Source organism: Sander vitreus, chromosome 11 (assembly GCF_031162955.1).
Source record: "Sander vitreus isolate 19-12246 chromosome 11, sanVit1, whole genome shotgun sequence".
Lineage (NCBI taxonomy): Eukaryota > Metazoa > Chordata > Actinopteri > Perciformes > Percidae > Sander > Sander vitreus.
Window position 1 is genome coordinate 11460502 of NC_135865.1, and position 16162 is coordinate 11476663.

Consider the following 16162-nt stretch of genomic DNA (forward strand, 5'->3'; position numbering starts at 1 on the left):
ACAGCATCTGGCCTCCCTACAAACAATCAAAGTAAGCATTGTTCTGCTTTGGTTAAGGCCCAATGAGACTTACATACATCAGGCATTTTTGTGCCAAATTACACTGTGCCCAAGGATAAATAGAACACACAAAAACAAACAAGCACTTAACAACTAGGCTGTCATTCTCGCCACAGCTGTGCACCATGCTATCAAAGTGTAAAATGTTATGAGTGGCGGGCTGTGTAGTTTACACCTGGGCCTTCAGTACTATCCTACAGCAATTAAACCACCTTTGGATAACCTCACCATGACACTAGGACATAATCCTGTGGAATAAAGTGATGTAAGGTAACACAAGGCTCAACACCTAGAGAGTTTCAATACACTATTGCAGAGACATGAATACACGGTGATTAAAGCCATCGCTTTTACGCAGTATGGCAGGATGCTGCATCACATATAGTCCAAATGAATGTAATTACCAAAGAAACTAAAACAAACCCACAACAACCGGTTACATTTACTTATACGACGAATGCAAAGTTATCAAAAACACAAATAACACAATTGGCAATCAACAGGCTTCCCCACAAATTCCATGTACCGGTAGTGTATAGATATTTATATAAAATTAATAATTATTCAAACATAATTTTCTGATTCTGACAATCTCTTGGCCAGCAGAGAAGGCCTTGCTGGCCCTCCTCTGTGAGAATGATACTCTACTGTATATTGAGGCAGCTATTCTACACTACTGCTGGGAATCACAGTATAACTCATTCTTGTAACAATATCTTGTCCAGAATAAAGGTAGTGTCACAATATACGTAATTCAGCAATATGCAATATCAATCAATCGATTGTTATTTGTCACATGGAATCGTATGAGTTACATTTCCAGTGAAATGTTATCCCATCAGCTCCTTCAACTTGTGCCTGATTCATCGTAAAGCAGAATGTGTCCGCCAGAGTCACCATCAAGGAAACATCAAAAAAGTGTCTGTTTAACTCAACAGAGAACTATAGTGGCAAATTATAAAAAGCACAAATTACTCACAATATAGTTATTAAGAGTAAAGGTGTAAATCACATTTTTATCATGATACGACATATTGATTCTTAAGACGTTTAAATATTTACTGATATCACACACTCTGCCACGATATGATTTCAATTTGATTCAATTCAGGGGCCTGCGACCCATACGAGACGATAAGCCCGTTTAACACAATCAGTTACATTTGCATATACATATTTACAAAAATAATTAAATTACTAAGCTCTTCCAGACTTTTAAATTAAAACCAAACTACTCTTTTTAATAAAAGTAATAAATCTCAAGTGTGAATTTTAAAATAAAGGTGCATCTTAAAGATGACGATAAGTATAGATATTTTCACTTTGTATCAATTATATTGGATAATTGGGGATTGTATCCTCCTAATTAAGAGCTGTCAATGTTACAGACAAGTGTGTACCTTATCGCACAGGTTTGAACCATTTTAATGCAGATACGTGTTTACCCCCAGCATTTACATGTATTCGTATTTTTGACCCTCTGAATTTGCAGTTGGACACGCCCAGGCATGAGACCAAAGGGGGTAAGCCTCTCTCCTCAACGCGTACCTCCTATGGCGCCATTTTGATGCTACCTAGCTCTCACCCGCCGTTAGCATTCCATTGACTGCCATTCATTTTGACAGCGAATAACTTTACATCTGACGTGTTTAAAAATACTTTATTTGTCCATTGTTTAGTTCTAAAGAAACACGACAAAAAGGCTCCATTACCTTGTATCTGACGTTATGGCTCCATAGCAGACGTTTTTGTAAAAATAGGCTAACAATGTGTCATAACCACGCGACTTACTGTCGCATAGTAGAGGAATTACCGTATAGTACAGGAGAAGCTCGCAGGCAGTTTCGACTTACATTAGCTGTTTAAGTTTAATTACTAATGTTAACTAGCATTATAGTTAGCAATAATTAGCCTGTGCCTATGTTATCTCCTTACATATACCTACGTTCCCCGTCTCTGCAAGATTGGGAATGATTGAGATTTCTCTTGGCACAGCTACCAGAAGACTTCCAACTTTCAGACAGGTTGCTCACATCACATCTATGTCTACGAGCTCAGTTGGAGGATGCGCAGTAATGCTCAGCCCTCAACGGAAAAGTGCTTCTAATATCCTTCACTGGTCTCCGTCCAGAGCAACAGGATCTGTTGGTCCATTTCTTTAACTGTCTATGAATGAGACGGGAGGCTTGATATACCCAGAACAGACCTTTGCATGATTACGCTCTGACTTTGTGAGCTTGTTTGACATTATCCTAATCCAATACACCTCTAAACATTATGAGCTGACCTTTCTTCATCACATAAAAGCACAGCGATCTTAGATTATGTTCAAAATCAATTTTATTAGACTGTATTGTCAAATGAACACGAACATACTATTTATTCTGTTTGCAAGTAGTTCCCTACTTGTCATTACTGTATAGAGCACAAGTGTTAATATATTTTTTATATTTGATATCATTCATATTTACAAAAGCACATCCATGTCTGTATTTACATTTTATCTTAGGTAAGGCACAGGATGCAAAAGCAACATAATTTGCATCAAAGTACAGTATATTTGAAGCAAAATGTTTCCACCTCCAGAAGCAGCAGATTTCCATTTGCTATAAGCAGAAAATAATAAGGGAACCTTTTCTCAAGCTTCGTCATGTGTTGATGTTACATCAATGATGTACCAAGTACATTTAGATGCACACATGGTTTGTGCCAGTACAATTGCTGTGTTCTAATCTCTGAAACAACTGCCTGAATAAACGCATTTGGGCAAGTTAGATGAGTCATCAACTGCAGAGAAGCTGCAATTCGGTGGAGTTGTAACTCAAGGCAGGCGCTACCGTGTCTGTCCCACCCAGAGCATCCTGCCCTTTGATCTTCAGGTTGACAAACTTGATCTTCCAGCAGTTTTTCTCCAGCGGAGAGCGGATGAGGCCAAATATTTGCTCAAAGATGCCCAGACAGGCTTCGCCTCTGTGGATGGTCCCAGCTACAGCCACTAGTACCAGGCCATGGGGGGAGGTCAGCGTCCTGAGGCCATTAGGCTGCATGTTGGGATTGAGGAGGAGGTGCTCATCCCCAGTCAAGGCCAGGAGACGACTGCTAACCAGTTCAGCCCCCAGGAACTCGTCCATCTGTTCGTGGCCGGCTCTGAAAACGGGGACACAGCTCTGTCGTCACAGTTTAGTTTGGAGTTTTCCTCAATTTAATTGTAACTATTGTAAAACACAGGTCAAGTTCAAGCTTCTACGTGCTTATCACATCTTTCAAATTATTATGATGGTATTTTTATTTGCAGAAAAATGAGACAATTGGTGCAGCTGAAGCCTGCCCAAAACATATAACTGCTGTGAACACAGAGAAGCTAACAACACACACATCACCAGTAGCTTAATTTCAATTGCCTTACATTATAATGGCTTTCTTACACAGAGAAGAGGCGTAGTTTCACATCTGGCAAGAAGTGTTGTGGTCCCCAGTCCTGAGGCGGCTGGCCCAGCAAGGGGTTGTGACTGTTTAAGAGTTGGAAGAACCACTGGCAGAACTGCTGGCCGAGGACCACTGGGTCAAAGCCCACGTCAGCCATATCTGTCTCTCCTGGAAGGCTTTTGTCAACCATGGTCTTAAAGAAATGAGACGTTATTGATATAGCTTACTCAAATACCTTGCCAAGCTGTGCCTGGATTACTTTTTAGTAGTCATGTTCAAATAACACATGCTGTCAACAGCTAACTATTGACACCGTAACATATTATCACCATCACCATCTTACTTAAAGGTTACTTCAATATATTCAACCTTGTTAACATATCTGGGATGTCTGACCCTACCTTCCCAGACGACCAAAGCTCCAGTGTCCTTTTCACAAGCTGGTGTTTCTCACTGTTTGGGGGCATCGCCACACCTTCTTGGGCCAGGTACTTGAATATGAGTTCGCGATAAACCTTCTTCCTCTTCAGGAGCTCCTCAGCATGTTGAGTGTATAAGAGAATTGTTTCCGTAGCCTCTATGTGAACAGATGAACGTAAAGGTCAAGACAATTGGACATTTTTTTTTTTTTTGGCAAAACTTTACAGACATGTAGTATAGTGTTTGAACAGTTCGGCATCATACACACAAAAATAATCATTTCCAACCAGGGAACATTATAACCTTACTTAATAAAATAAAAAATATATATATAATAATAAATAATAATAATAATAAAATTGAAATATATATAAAATTTAAAAAAGGGCATTTAATACATAATTAGGAAAAAAAAACATATAAACATATAATATATATATATATATATATATATATATATATATATATATATAATACAAAGGCAATATGAAATGGAATGAAGGCTATATAATCACATTTCCTTGAAAAACTCTTGCAGTAGATCAGCTAAATAAATAGTTTTCTTATTATTAATAGTTTGGATTGCCTCAAAAAAGTTCCGAAATTCAATTCTGAAGTTTGTAAAAGCTGGCCGAGATTTAGAAAATTTCGCTTGATGGATATGAAATTTCCCTAGTAGAATTAATAAGTTGACAATTCTATGTATTGTTTTGTTTTTGTTATCGTAATTAAGAATAACATATTTTGCCTCCAATTTAATTCCATGGTTCTTTTGAATATTTAAATAATTTTTTTTCCAGAACTCCACAGATTACCGACACTCCCAGAATAGATGTATAATAGTTTCTTCTTCAATCTTACAAAATTCACATGTATTATCCACAGCCGCAAATCTTGAAACAAATGTGTTAGAAGGATAAATATTGTGCAGTATTTCTGAACATCATATCCTTTAGGCAGACGTTGAACAGCATTAGCAGTTCCGGTTTTGGTGTCCCTGGTGTCAGCTTATGCCTAAGTCAATTTTCGAAAATGCATTCTTTCCTTATTGGTAAACTTGTTGTGACTCGCTGATCGGAAATGTACGACCTTCTACTTCTGCGTTTTAGAATTAGTTCGTGCCAACCCATCTGTTACGTTGGGACAAGACGAGAGCTAGCTAACCCTTAAGTATTTACAGCGGTGGATGTCTTAACAACCGCTCGTATAAACTTTTAACTTCTGAAATAAAGTACTTATAAAATATTATGTTTGACATGAACCTGTCTGTTGACATATCAGGAAATGAAGTGTAATTAACTAATAGTATGCTAGCTAACTTGCTCCTTGCTGTCTCGTAACGTAGCTAAGTTAACAGATTGAAAGCATAACGTTAACGTTACCTGTAACATTTTCCACAACTATCAACTTATTCGTGACTGTGTCACAAAGTGAGAGTAAGTCGCCTTTTGACATAGACTTCAGTATCTTTGTACATCCTGCGCGCTCTGTTTCTGACAGTGCTGACATCTTCGACACCCGAAAGCAACTTTTCTGTTCTCCTCTTCCATTCGTGTCCTACTAGAAATGTGTCCGTACAGGAACATGTATTAGTGGGAAAACGTTCCGCGCAAAGCCATGGTTGCCTTTATACGGCAGTTATGTCCAGCAAAAGACAAGAAGCTGCATTTATACCGATAGGTATTGTCGGTGTTTCAGGTTGAAATACACACAAACAACCCTAACTACTCAGTTCTAACCTATTTTATACAGTCTGTGTTATAACTTGTTACTGGCTGTCCATTGTTTTCCTTCCATGGCATTCACGTTACATCTTACCAATAATAATAATAATAATAATAATAATAATAATAATAATAATAATCACCACCAGGATCTTGCTAATCAATTCCCAGTTTAACCAAAATGTGATCAAAGAGCATTATGTTTGTCCAGGCATAATGACATACGCCACATATTGAAAAGACATTTACAACCATACCTGTTAACAGACCAGCATGGTTTGGCTCAACATATCTGGGGGCAGAGGTCTAGGGCTGACAGCACAAACTGCATAAATACAGTGTGTCACATCTTCTGCTGTGTCTTTTAGGATAAACTGGAATTGTCTACTAATACAATTTAAAGTAATTCCTTTATGACTAGACGATAGTTAATACTATTCTGTAATGTTTGTATTGGCCACATAAAAAGAGCAAATTTCATCCAGGAGAAAAGACAGAATGGAGTTAACAGAAGAAATAATCTGCTGCCATGTCAAAACAAGTGATTGCGGTTTGTAATGGGAATTGATATTATAGGTGTTATTATAGACTGTTAGGTGTTATCATTTATAGTCAAGCACGCTAGAATGTTAAGTTTACGAGGAGCACCTGAAGGCATCATAAAACAAGATAGCTAGCTAGCTTAACCAAAGCAGCTAATATGTGCTAGCCTGCGCAATGATGATGTACTGCCTGTACTGCCAGTGCAACTGGGTAATTTTCCTGCAAGATAAGCGACCTCTCGGCTGGCGTTATGCAGAACATATGTATTAACTAATATGTTTTCATTAACAGGACTAAGGGGAGCAGAGTTTTAAAATTGTACTGCCGAATTAAGCAAGGGAGTCAATCGCTGAAAGGTAACGTACCGTTATATCCACATTAAGTTAGCTTGTTACGCCATTCCCTTGTTAGTTGTATTGTATACGGTAAACGTTAACGTATATTCAGCGTTAAATAGTATATACTCATATGCCACTGAATTAGTTGTGTAATGATTTAATAATTGTTATAGTATTGTCAGTTATATTGCTTTTCACTTATTGAAACAGACAAATGTATCCCCTTGCTGAACTCCATAACAAACTTTAGGAATTTAATATAACTTTAGTCTTGCTTGTTGGTAACGCTTTACACCCCTTAAAGTTGAACTTTTTTCTAAAAAAAAAAGTGAAAATCTACAAATCGGGGTTCTCATACAACCGTACAGTGGCGTTTCATTTTAAAAATCTCCAGATTTCCTGCTTGGTCATCTTTAACGTTATATGATAATTGCACGAGAAAAACGGTAATTTACTAAACCACTTCCAAAATTCACTTGGGGACAGTTTATATGCTTATTGTATGGTCTCACTTCCATATTCGGTATACTAACTGCACTATCTACTTCAATAAGGAATCAAAATTGTTGAGAAACTAGGACGACTTGTACCTTGCCCTGTTTTCATCTAGCACTTGATAAGCCTAGACTAATATTGACTGACTGCTGGCCCAAAGCTGTGTAACAATCAACAAGGAACTGTGTCATTGGCTAACTTCATACAAAATCTGTAGAAATGAGCTGAGAGGAAGCAAGTCAGGCAAGTCAGTCAACTTAAATCACCTCAAGTTATAAAGGACTGTGAGATTGCTAGTTTAAATCCCTCAGCAGGAGAACATCACTCCAAACTACTATTGGATATCATTCAAAGTACAGAAACTTGAGGACAAGTACTTGAATCCTTCAGTATCGTGCAAAAACATTTGGAGAACGGTCTCCTTCCTCAGGGAACACAAAGCACAAATGAACCAAACCCACGACACTTGCTCATACTGGAACCAGTTAATCTCAATCAGACAAACGGTTTCACCATTTTGTGTGTGTGTGTGTGTGTGTGTGTGTGTGTGTGTGTGTGTGTGTGTGTGTGTGTGTGTGTGTGTTTATACACAAAAGTAATCTCACATGTATGCACATAAACTTACATGTATGCATGCATGAATATACAACACATACAGTATGCATTTACACATCTACACACATACACATAAAGACCAAAACTTATTAATACTCTCTACATGTGAAACCACCAACTAACCCAGAGAAAGCAATAGTTTAAGGCTTCATTCAGGCCAAACTATGTATATACTTAACATTTAAATAGGAACTTAACATAGGATGTGTTGGATAAAAGACCTACTGTGTAATCTACACTTGTTCAGTGGCTAAGAGCAGAAAGATGAACACTAAACTGTTTTTGTAACACGGAGCTCAGCCAATTTTCTCTGGACAGCTAAAGCTTAAAATTCTTTGCCCTCTTGTCTTTCCATAATTGCAGCAGATGGAGGAGTTTGACAGCAGTGCACTGGGCCGGGTAACAGTGTACTCCATCCAGGGCTGCCCACACTGTGTGCAGGCCAAAGCCACCCTGGGGCGTTTGGGAGTACCGGTATGTGATGTGGATGTGGGAAGGCATCCAGAGCTAAGAGCCAGAGTGAAGGAGTTGACAGGACGCAGCTCGGTCCCTCAGATCTTCTTTAACAACATTCATGTTGGGGGCAACGATGACCTACAGAAATTGGTGAGGAGTGGAAACACTTCCCCATTTGACTATTGAACTTGTTGTAATGTATATTTTTAACAGTGTCAAAAGAAATTAATTCCATCTACTATAATTCAAAATAATGTTTCAACTTGCATGCACTGTATGTGTTTCACTATCTCAGGCTCCTGAGGAGCTTCAGAGGTTGGTGAATGTGGTCAAGAAAGAGCCTCTTCCAGCAGATGCTCCACCACTACCAGACGAAAATCAACCAGAGGACACGACTGGGGAGAGTGATGGAGGTGAGGGATTTATTGGTTGATTTTTGTTGTCTTCACATAAGGATTAGTTTAAAAACAAGATCAGTTTCAGATTGGTTTAATCTGCTCAGAAATGGGTTTTGAAATGAACCACACTCTGGGGGAAACTTCCTTAATGTGAGGCATTGACTCAGATGAACTATACTTGGAACTGTAGTTTACGTTAAGTGCTGGCATATATGTTTGGGTAACAGCAGATGTGTGTGCTCATCTCCTGTCACTACTGCCGACACACACAGACAGTTGATATAGGAAACTTGATACTTTGGATGAGCCCAGCAGCACCAGGTTGCCTCACAGTTCCTGATGATATGTGATTTTTAAGCTCCCTACTGTGATAACAAAGTCTGTCCAAAGGGGTGCTTAAACTTCCTTTTGTGGAGAAATATTTGAATTTGGTGTGACCTACAAATACAAAATGTATTCCTTCGTATTTGTATCATTATGTCAAAGCTTTCATTCCATTAGTCCTTGCCCTCTCAACAGTCTTGATTATACATTATCTGACTATGGGGTACATACAGGCCACTGTATAGCCCAAAGTGAATGTGGTGATATCAAAAATAAATAAAAAATAGTCAAAGTTGTCAATCTAAATGACTCACTTGGATTCAATGCTGTTTTGTCTGGATTTTGAATAGAAACAAAATTACATACTAAGGATTTTGCCTGTTGAACAATATTTGTATTAGCTTTGACATTCCTTTTAGTATGTTAACATGGAAACACAATAATGTTATTTTCTGTTCTCTTGTGCTCATGAATTATTAATTTGAGAAGATGCACAAGTTATTTGTGTGCAATACTTAGTCTGTTTTTCTCTGTTTTCTCCATTATACCTGTATAGAACAATGTTGTTGTTTTTTTTATGACAAACATGCCATATGTTTATTTAAGTTAAACTGTTCTTACACATTAGCAACATAAGCAATTTGTTGCTGTGGTCCTTTCTGAATAATGTAAATCCGCCTTGCTGGATAAGGAGAAGCTATGACCTGAATAAATTATTTTGGTGCTTCCTTTCCCACCAACTAGATATTTTTGTTGTGCACATGCTGGACTGCACATACTCGTTTTTCATACATGTGGGTATGAATGAATATGTGTGTTTTTGTGTGTTTGTACATGTGTGGCTTGGCATATTCCTGCCCTCACAGAGTGTATGTGTGAGAGGGATGAGTTGGCGGACGTGGTAGAGGACCTGAAACATGGCACTGTGATTGGCAGTCATAGGAGGGGACTGACTTTGTACAAAAAGAGCTTCTCAGGTGCTCAACTCGTTGACTGGCTGCAGAAAGAGAAGGGCATGGGTAAGTAAGGCTGCAGACCTGCAGCAAAACAGGCTTTTAGTGTTGTGTTAGTTTGATTTTGTAGAAGTTATTAGAACAATCTGGAAACTCATTGAACTATCTGCCAACTCTTGACTGTGGCCATGTGTGTGTTAGCCAGTGCTGAGGCCTATAATACTGGCCAAGCATTGTTGCAGAAGAAGTACATGGTCAGTGTGCGTGGCTGTGGGCAGCAGGATGGCAGTTTTGGAGAAGGGAAAGACACACTGTACAGGCTGCTGGAGGATGACCCTCATTCAGCCCTCAACGCAGGACAGACGGCAGCCTGCAGTCCCATCCAGGGTAGGTCAGGACTGGATCAGGCTTTGGGGCATACACACATTGCATTCCAGGTTCACGCTGACTGGTGTCCTTTAAATGCTCTCTAAACTCCTGTCATTTCTTTGCTGCTGGCTTGGGATATGACCCTTTTTGGGTTTGCTTGGGTTTGTGTATTATGTCAGTGAGCTTTGTGGTGGGAAGAAGTGAAGTAGAGCTTAATGATGTATCTGATATATGGCCTTCATTCCCTGAGTAACTTCCGCCTCCTGTATGATGGTTATGGTGCAGTATGAGCATGAAAGTCTATGCTTGACCGTGACAATACCTGTCATATTTTGAAGAACAAAATATAATATATAAGAAACATGTTTGGTAAATTTATATTCAGTCCTATAATTTCTGTTATCAAATGTATCAAGAACTCCTGAATTGATTCTGATAGCACCTGAAGAAAAAATGAAAAGTTGGCCTGAATATATATATATATATATCATTGAAGCCCTATTTCAAAACCATGTTTGTGTTTCTGCAGGTTTGCTGTCATCTTTTTGACAGATTAATCCTTTTTCTTGTTCTGTGGTAGTGGTAAAGCATACAGTATTGCCTGGCTCTGTATTATATTCATACCTGAATGTTGCACACCTCTAGAGGCTAACTAACAAGCTAATCCGTGCAGTACAACACAGAGGTGATTATAATCACACTGCTTTTGTAAGTGTTAGTGTTATTATGCTTGGCTGTTTTTTTTTTTTTTCTCTTGGACTTATCTGCAACATGCTTTTCTCACAGTTAATGTTTCCTAATGGTAATCTCATTTGTACAACATCAAGGTTAGCCTGATCTTTATGCTGTTACGTTTTTTTTTTTTCCTTGGGTTTATTTCACAGCTTCTTTAAATATACACTTACCGATCATGTAAGAGCACCCAGTAACATCCCCAACATGTTGTCCCAGCTCAGGGGTTAATGTTTTGAAATTGGGCTATGAATTGTGTTGATTTTACATTACAGCAACACATTGAGTATATCTTATAAAAAGATCCAATTATTGTTAAGATTTAGGGGTTTATGCTAACACAGTTGCTCTTACCATTCAGCTATTGATCTTTTTTCCGTCTCAAAACGCTATTAAACATTAACTCTCTCTCTCTCTCTCAGCTGCTGAGCTCTCTTTGCTTGTACGGGAGTTGATTTTGAAATTGTTCTCCGAGCATCTCTCTGCTGATGGCAAGGTAATGTCCTCATTCACTTTGGGCTTCTGACGCAGGGTGTATTCATCTCTGTATGTTTGGTTGTTTTTAACTGCAAGTTTATGTACTTTATGTGTTGTCCTTGCTCCCACAGTCTGTGGACTACAAGGGCATGTCAGTCAACCCTGCCTTTGAGCATTACTGTGAGCTAGCCATTCAGCTGCAGAGGGTGGAGCTGCTTTCGCTGAGTCGGGAGGAGAAGCTGGCCTTCTTCATCAACATCTACAATGCCTTGGTCATCCACGGGTACCTACGCCTGGGGGCCCCCACCAACATGTGGCAAAGATACAGAGTACGATCACACAGCTGCGCTCGAAGATAAATATCCCCAGTCCTTACCATATTCCACAGTCCCTATAGAGCTCAACATTGTGGTTCCGGAAGTAAAAATCCCATTCATTTTCTCCATAAGGATTTTGATTATTAGCGATTATGTCTAACCCATCCAAGGTAGACTGACCACGAGCTACGAGCTTGTGAAACTAAGGTTTATGCTCCTGTAGAAGCCACTTGTCCGTATGATATTAACCTTGTCTTTAAAACATGAAAAACATGTTTTATGCTCTGCTACGCTTTTATGCGATGTCATGGAGAAATTCTACACTACCCACAATCCTAAGCATAACAGTGACGTCTCTGATTGGTGGAGCTCGCTGTTACCATGGAAACCAATTGCCCCTCTGGGGACAAATAAAGTTCTACTTGACTTGACTTGAAATGTTTGCCAAACTTGCAAACCAGCTAGAGCGAGTGGGCTGCTACCATTGAAGTCTATCATCGTTTACGTACACAGTCTTGTACCTTTGCCTTTTTTTGCCGTTTTCAAAATGTTCTTTTGTGCCGAATCAAATGTTTTATGGTTAAGATTTATTTCGCAGCTGGTTGGCTTGGCTCCAGGCTTAAAACTCTTTTATATAAGCAGTTAATGAAATGTCTGAGGAGTTATTGAATAGTGAAAATCACTTCCGAAACCAGAGCTGTTCAAAAGGTGGGCGGTTACTGTTGAGCTCTACAAAGTTTAGCCTATCAACAGCTATCAACTACTGCTAAAAGTATTTCTGTTTTTTAAATAATAATAATGCTCGGCTGATATTTCTCTATTGAGGTTGAGGATAGCCATTTTTGGTGCTGATTTACACTAATTACATCCAGACTGAAATATAAAGATGCACAGAAAAAAAGAAAAGAGAACCTGCATACTAAGTGGCATGAATGGTCATGTTTTCTTAACCTTTTGTTATATTTAAGATTGTCTTACTTTTTAATTCAATTTACATCGTATTTAAGCAGGAATGGATGACATTACATTAAAATATTGTTTCCTGTCCTATTTATAGTTCTTCAACTATGTGAGCTACCTGATTGGAGGAGAAGTGTTTACATTACAGGACATTGAGAATGGTGTTCTGAGGGGGAACAGAAAAGGTGTCGCACAGCTTCTAAGGCCCTTCTCCAAAACAGACCCACGACTACAAGTATTCAGACATTCTGTGAAATCTCAGCTGAACATTTCACTAATTCACCAATGACACAATGTAATGAGGAATTCCATTTCCTCTGTTATCCACTAGGTGGCCCTTCCGGATGCTGAGCCCCTCATTCACTTTGCCTTGAACTGTGGCGCAAAGGGCTGCCCACCAATTAAAACATACACTCCACAGGTAAGCACATTTCAAAAATACTTATGGGGTATATTGGTCATCTACTTATCTGGTAAATACTTAGGGCTTGAATGGTCTGAAATCAATTCTGATCTACTCAACTCTATCAGGACATTGACAGCCAGCTCCGCACAGCAGCTGAGGCCTTCCTGGAGAACGACGACGCCTGTATGGTGGATTCTGGGAAAAGAGAAGTGCGACTCAGTCAGATATTCAAGTGGTACAAGGCTGACTTTGGAGGAACTGATGAAAAGGTAGTTATGACTGCCAACCGTGTGGTCTTATTCACAGACGACAGCAGTGGTAGGAGACGTATTATATTTTTATTCAAGTAAAAATAGCAATACTACAGTTTAAAAATACTCTGTTACAAGTAAAAGTCCTGCATTCAAACCCATTTATACTTATAAATATACTAGTACCAAAAGTAAAAGTACCCATTATGCAGAATGGCCCATTTCAGAATCATTTATATTACATTACTAGATTATGATTAGTGATGCATTCATGTGTACATGACTTAAAATATGATCTATTATTATAGGTTAAGTAATACTAGCCCCACCTTTACCAGCTGCAACATTAATTTCTTGATTTAGATTTTTTATTAATCAAAATCTGCAAAGTAACTAAAGCTGTCAAATAAATGTAGTGGAGTAAAAAGTACAATATTTACCTCCAAAATGTAGTGGAGTCGAAATCATCAAAATAAAATACTTAAGTACAATTTTGAGGTACTTTACTGAAGTACAGTACTTAAGTCAATGAACTTAATGTCACAATCCATGGTTAAAATGGCTATACACTGGCGGAAAGAGATGGTGATATTAAAATCCCAATTATCGTTAACCCGACCGTAGTCTCGCTTTGCCAGACCTTCCTTCACAGCGCTGGGGAGGAGGGTCTGGCGAGTCCACACAGCATTCCGGGATGGGAGAAAAACATGCGCTGGTTTATTGGCATTTCTTTACACCAATCACAATCGTAATGGGCGGCGCTAAGCTCCCGCACAGTGCCGCTGCAAAATAGTCTCGGGAAGGAACTTGTTTTGGTGGAACGCGTACGTTCAAAGGTTGTTTTAGTCGTGCAACAGAAAACTCAGATTGGACAGATAGTCTAGCTAGCTGTCTCAATGCAGAGATCTGAGGAGCAGTTAACCATAGTCCTCATGAATCCACCAGAGTTTAAAATTCCAACACAAAGAAAGCGGAAGGAAACAGACATTGGTGAAAATACATGCATCCGGCGGAATTTCCCTGCGGCACCGGAGCAGTCCCGGAAGTCCCGGAACGTCGAGGATATAGACTAACCCGACCGTGAACCTCACCGCTTGTTTTCTCTGCCACCTTGTCTCTCCTGTAGCTGCTGAAGTGGGTGGTGGAGCACATGGGGGACTCTCCGAAGAAGACCAGCCTGCAGGGTGTCCTTTCTGCTGGGAAGACCAAAGTCAGCTTCCTCCCTTATGACTGGAGCACCAATAGCACCCACTGAGCATGCACACACCAACACATTCACATCCAGCTATATGCTATGTCTCTATTCATCTGTCCACTTTCTACTAAGCTGCAGCTACTTAAAAACCAGTAGGTTGGTGATTACGTGCTTGTCAAATGCAATCCACTGGTCCTCAACCATGCAAATGTTTTTTTTTTTATGCGAAAACAAACTGTAAATCCAAGTGGTGATAGTGGCGCATTTGCACTGTACCATCAAGTCATACTTCTCTTGTAGGCTTATCCTAGCTTTAAGTTCTTACTGTGAGCTCAGATAACTTCTGTTTGGAAGTCTTAACTGTATATGAGTTGTACATTCAAATTGTATTGGTTTGAAGTAACAACAGAGAGCCGATTATAGAAATCAAGCTGCACACTTTGTACTGCAGCAGCATAATTAATAGGATGAGATGCACATTAAGCATGTTATTGACTTCCGTTATTAATGTCCTTTTGTAAAATGTCAAAGCCTGAAAATTGACAGACATTCCCCAAATTATCTTAGAGTAAATGAACGCGGAGAAAGCTAACCAGCAGCAACAACAGCAGCAGCAACAACAGCAGCAGCAACAGCAGCAGCAACAACAGCAGCAACAACAGCAGCAGCAACAGCAGCAGCAACAAGGAACAACAACAAGAACAACAACAAGAACAACAACAAGAACAGCAAGAAAAACAACAAGGAAAAACAACAAGAACAACAACAACAAGAACAACAACAACAAGAACAGCAACAGCAGCAGCAGCAGCTTCCATGCTCTCCAGTCCTTGTATTTACACTTGTCAGCAACTCAGGAGTCATAGATTATCACAATCTTCTCGGTTCAATACAACACTCGTCGGGCTATTCATGTGGAGCATTTACTCCGAGCAGATGGAGATGATAGAAACACACTGCCTTGACAAGCCATATCAAAACCCTTTTGAACTTACCAAACCTACTCATTCATGTTAAGCGGGCTGCAGATTCTCCACAATGCTGGTCCAACATTTAACCTGCAGATGTAGACAAGCGGACCTTGTTTCCTACAGGGAACGAGAGGAACAGCTGTTGCAGTTTGCAACACTTAATGGTAATGGAACATTATTATATCATCTTATGCCGTGGACATTAAATACTAAAATATAAACATTACTTTGCTTGTGGCTGTAAAACGCGAGATGTTTAGCCTTTTAAAGAAATGTGTAATTAATTTCCTTTCCTAAACATCTATGACCCAGGTGTTAAGCTCTTTTTCATTGGACAAACAAAATCTGGTTAGGTGCTGCTATTGTCACTTGTCTTTGCCAATCGATTGGCACAGGTTGGACTGGAACTGTAGCGTGGTGCGGTGGCTCTGAGGGGGCTGTATCCTCTGAAGCCCCCGTATTTGTAGGATCCAGTCCCTGAATAAGAAAAGAAAGTGTTACTTGTTTAGAGCGCACAGACGTATGCAGCGCTCAGACTTTTGCATGTCTTGATCAGGTTTCATTTCTAACCCCTAGTGGCGTTTTTTTTTTTTCTCCCCCTTCCTTCACGTGAAGTCACATGGTTGTTCACCCATCTTTATGATCCAGGTCTTCCATTTTAAATAGGAAAAGTGCTACTGCTGTATTTTTGGCACAGTTATTTGGTAAAAGATAAAGTAATATTTTGAATTA

General features: G+C 39.3%; 2 protein-coding genes across 5 annotated transcripts; one reads left to right on the forward strand and one right to left on the reverse strand.

The window, feature by feature from the left end:
* Positions 1-2382: 2382 nt before the first annotated feature.
* c11h3orf38 (chromosome 11 C3orf38 homolog) lies at positions 2383-5479 on the reverse strand. Its single transcript, XM_078261614.1, has 4 exons — positions 5289-5479; positions 3888-4063; positions 3486-3679; positions 2383-3207 (listed from the first exon to the last, which is right to left on the reverse strand). The coding sequence occupies exons 1-4, from the start codon at positions 5413-5415 to the stop codon at positions 2844-2846; spliced, it is 861 nt and encodes a 286-aa protein (XP_078117740.1). The 5' UTR covers positions 5416-5479; the 3' UTR covers positions 2383-2843.
* An 818-nt stretch (positions 5480-6297) lies between these two features.
* On the forward strand, positions 6298-15066 carry LOC144525108 (uncharacterized). Of its 4 annotated transcripts, none has more exons than XM_078261616.1 (12): positions 6298-6383; positions 6465-6529; positions 7985-8227; positions 8373-8490; positions 9666-9818; positions 9954-10139; positions 11276-11349; positions 11462-11659; positions 12705-12842; positions 12939-13028; positions 13139-13282; positions 14391-15066. In XM_078261616.1, exons 3-12 carry the CDS (start codon positions 7988-7990, stop codon positions 14517-14519), a joined length of 1470 nt encoding a protein of 489 aa, XP_078117742.1. In that variant the 5' UTR covers positions 6298-6383; positions 6465-6529; positions 7985-7987; the 3' UTR covers positions 14520-15066. The 4 variants fall into 4 exon arrangements, with proteins under 4 accessions (XP_078117742.1, XP_078117744.1, XP_078117743.1 ...); XM_078261618.1 differs by having other exon boundaries at positions 7988-8227; XM_078261617.1 differs by lacking the exon at positions 6298-6383 and having other exon boundaries at positions 6390-6529.
* Positions 15067-16162: the final 1096 nt, after the last annotated feature.

Coding starts and splice junctions, on each gene's coding strand:
- c11h3orf38 (XM_078261614.1), bottom strand. CDS start 5,415: ATGTCAGCACTGTCAGAAACAGAGCGCGCAGGATGTACAAAGATACTG. Junction 4,064..5,288: donor AGTTGTGGAAAATGTTACAG/GTAACGTTAACG, acceptor CTGTTCACATAG/AGGCTACGGAAACAATTCTC. Junction 3,208..3,485: donor AAACTACGCCTCTTCTCTGT/GTAAGAAAGCCA, acceptor CCCCGTTTTCAG/AGCCGGCCACGAACAGATGG.
- LOC144525108 (XM_078261616.1), top strand. CDS start 7,988: ATGGAGGAGTTTGACAGCAGTGCACTGGGCCGGGTAACAGTGTACTCC. Junction 9,819..9,953: donor GCAGAAAGAGAAGGGCATGG/GTAAGTAAGGCT, acceptor TGTGTGTGTTAG/CCAGTGCTGAGGCCTATAAT. Junction 11,350..11,461: donor ATCTCTCTGCTGATGGCAAG/GTAATGTCCTCA, acceptor TTGCTCCCACAG/TCTGTGGACTACAAGGGCAT.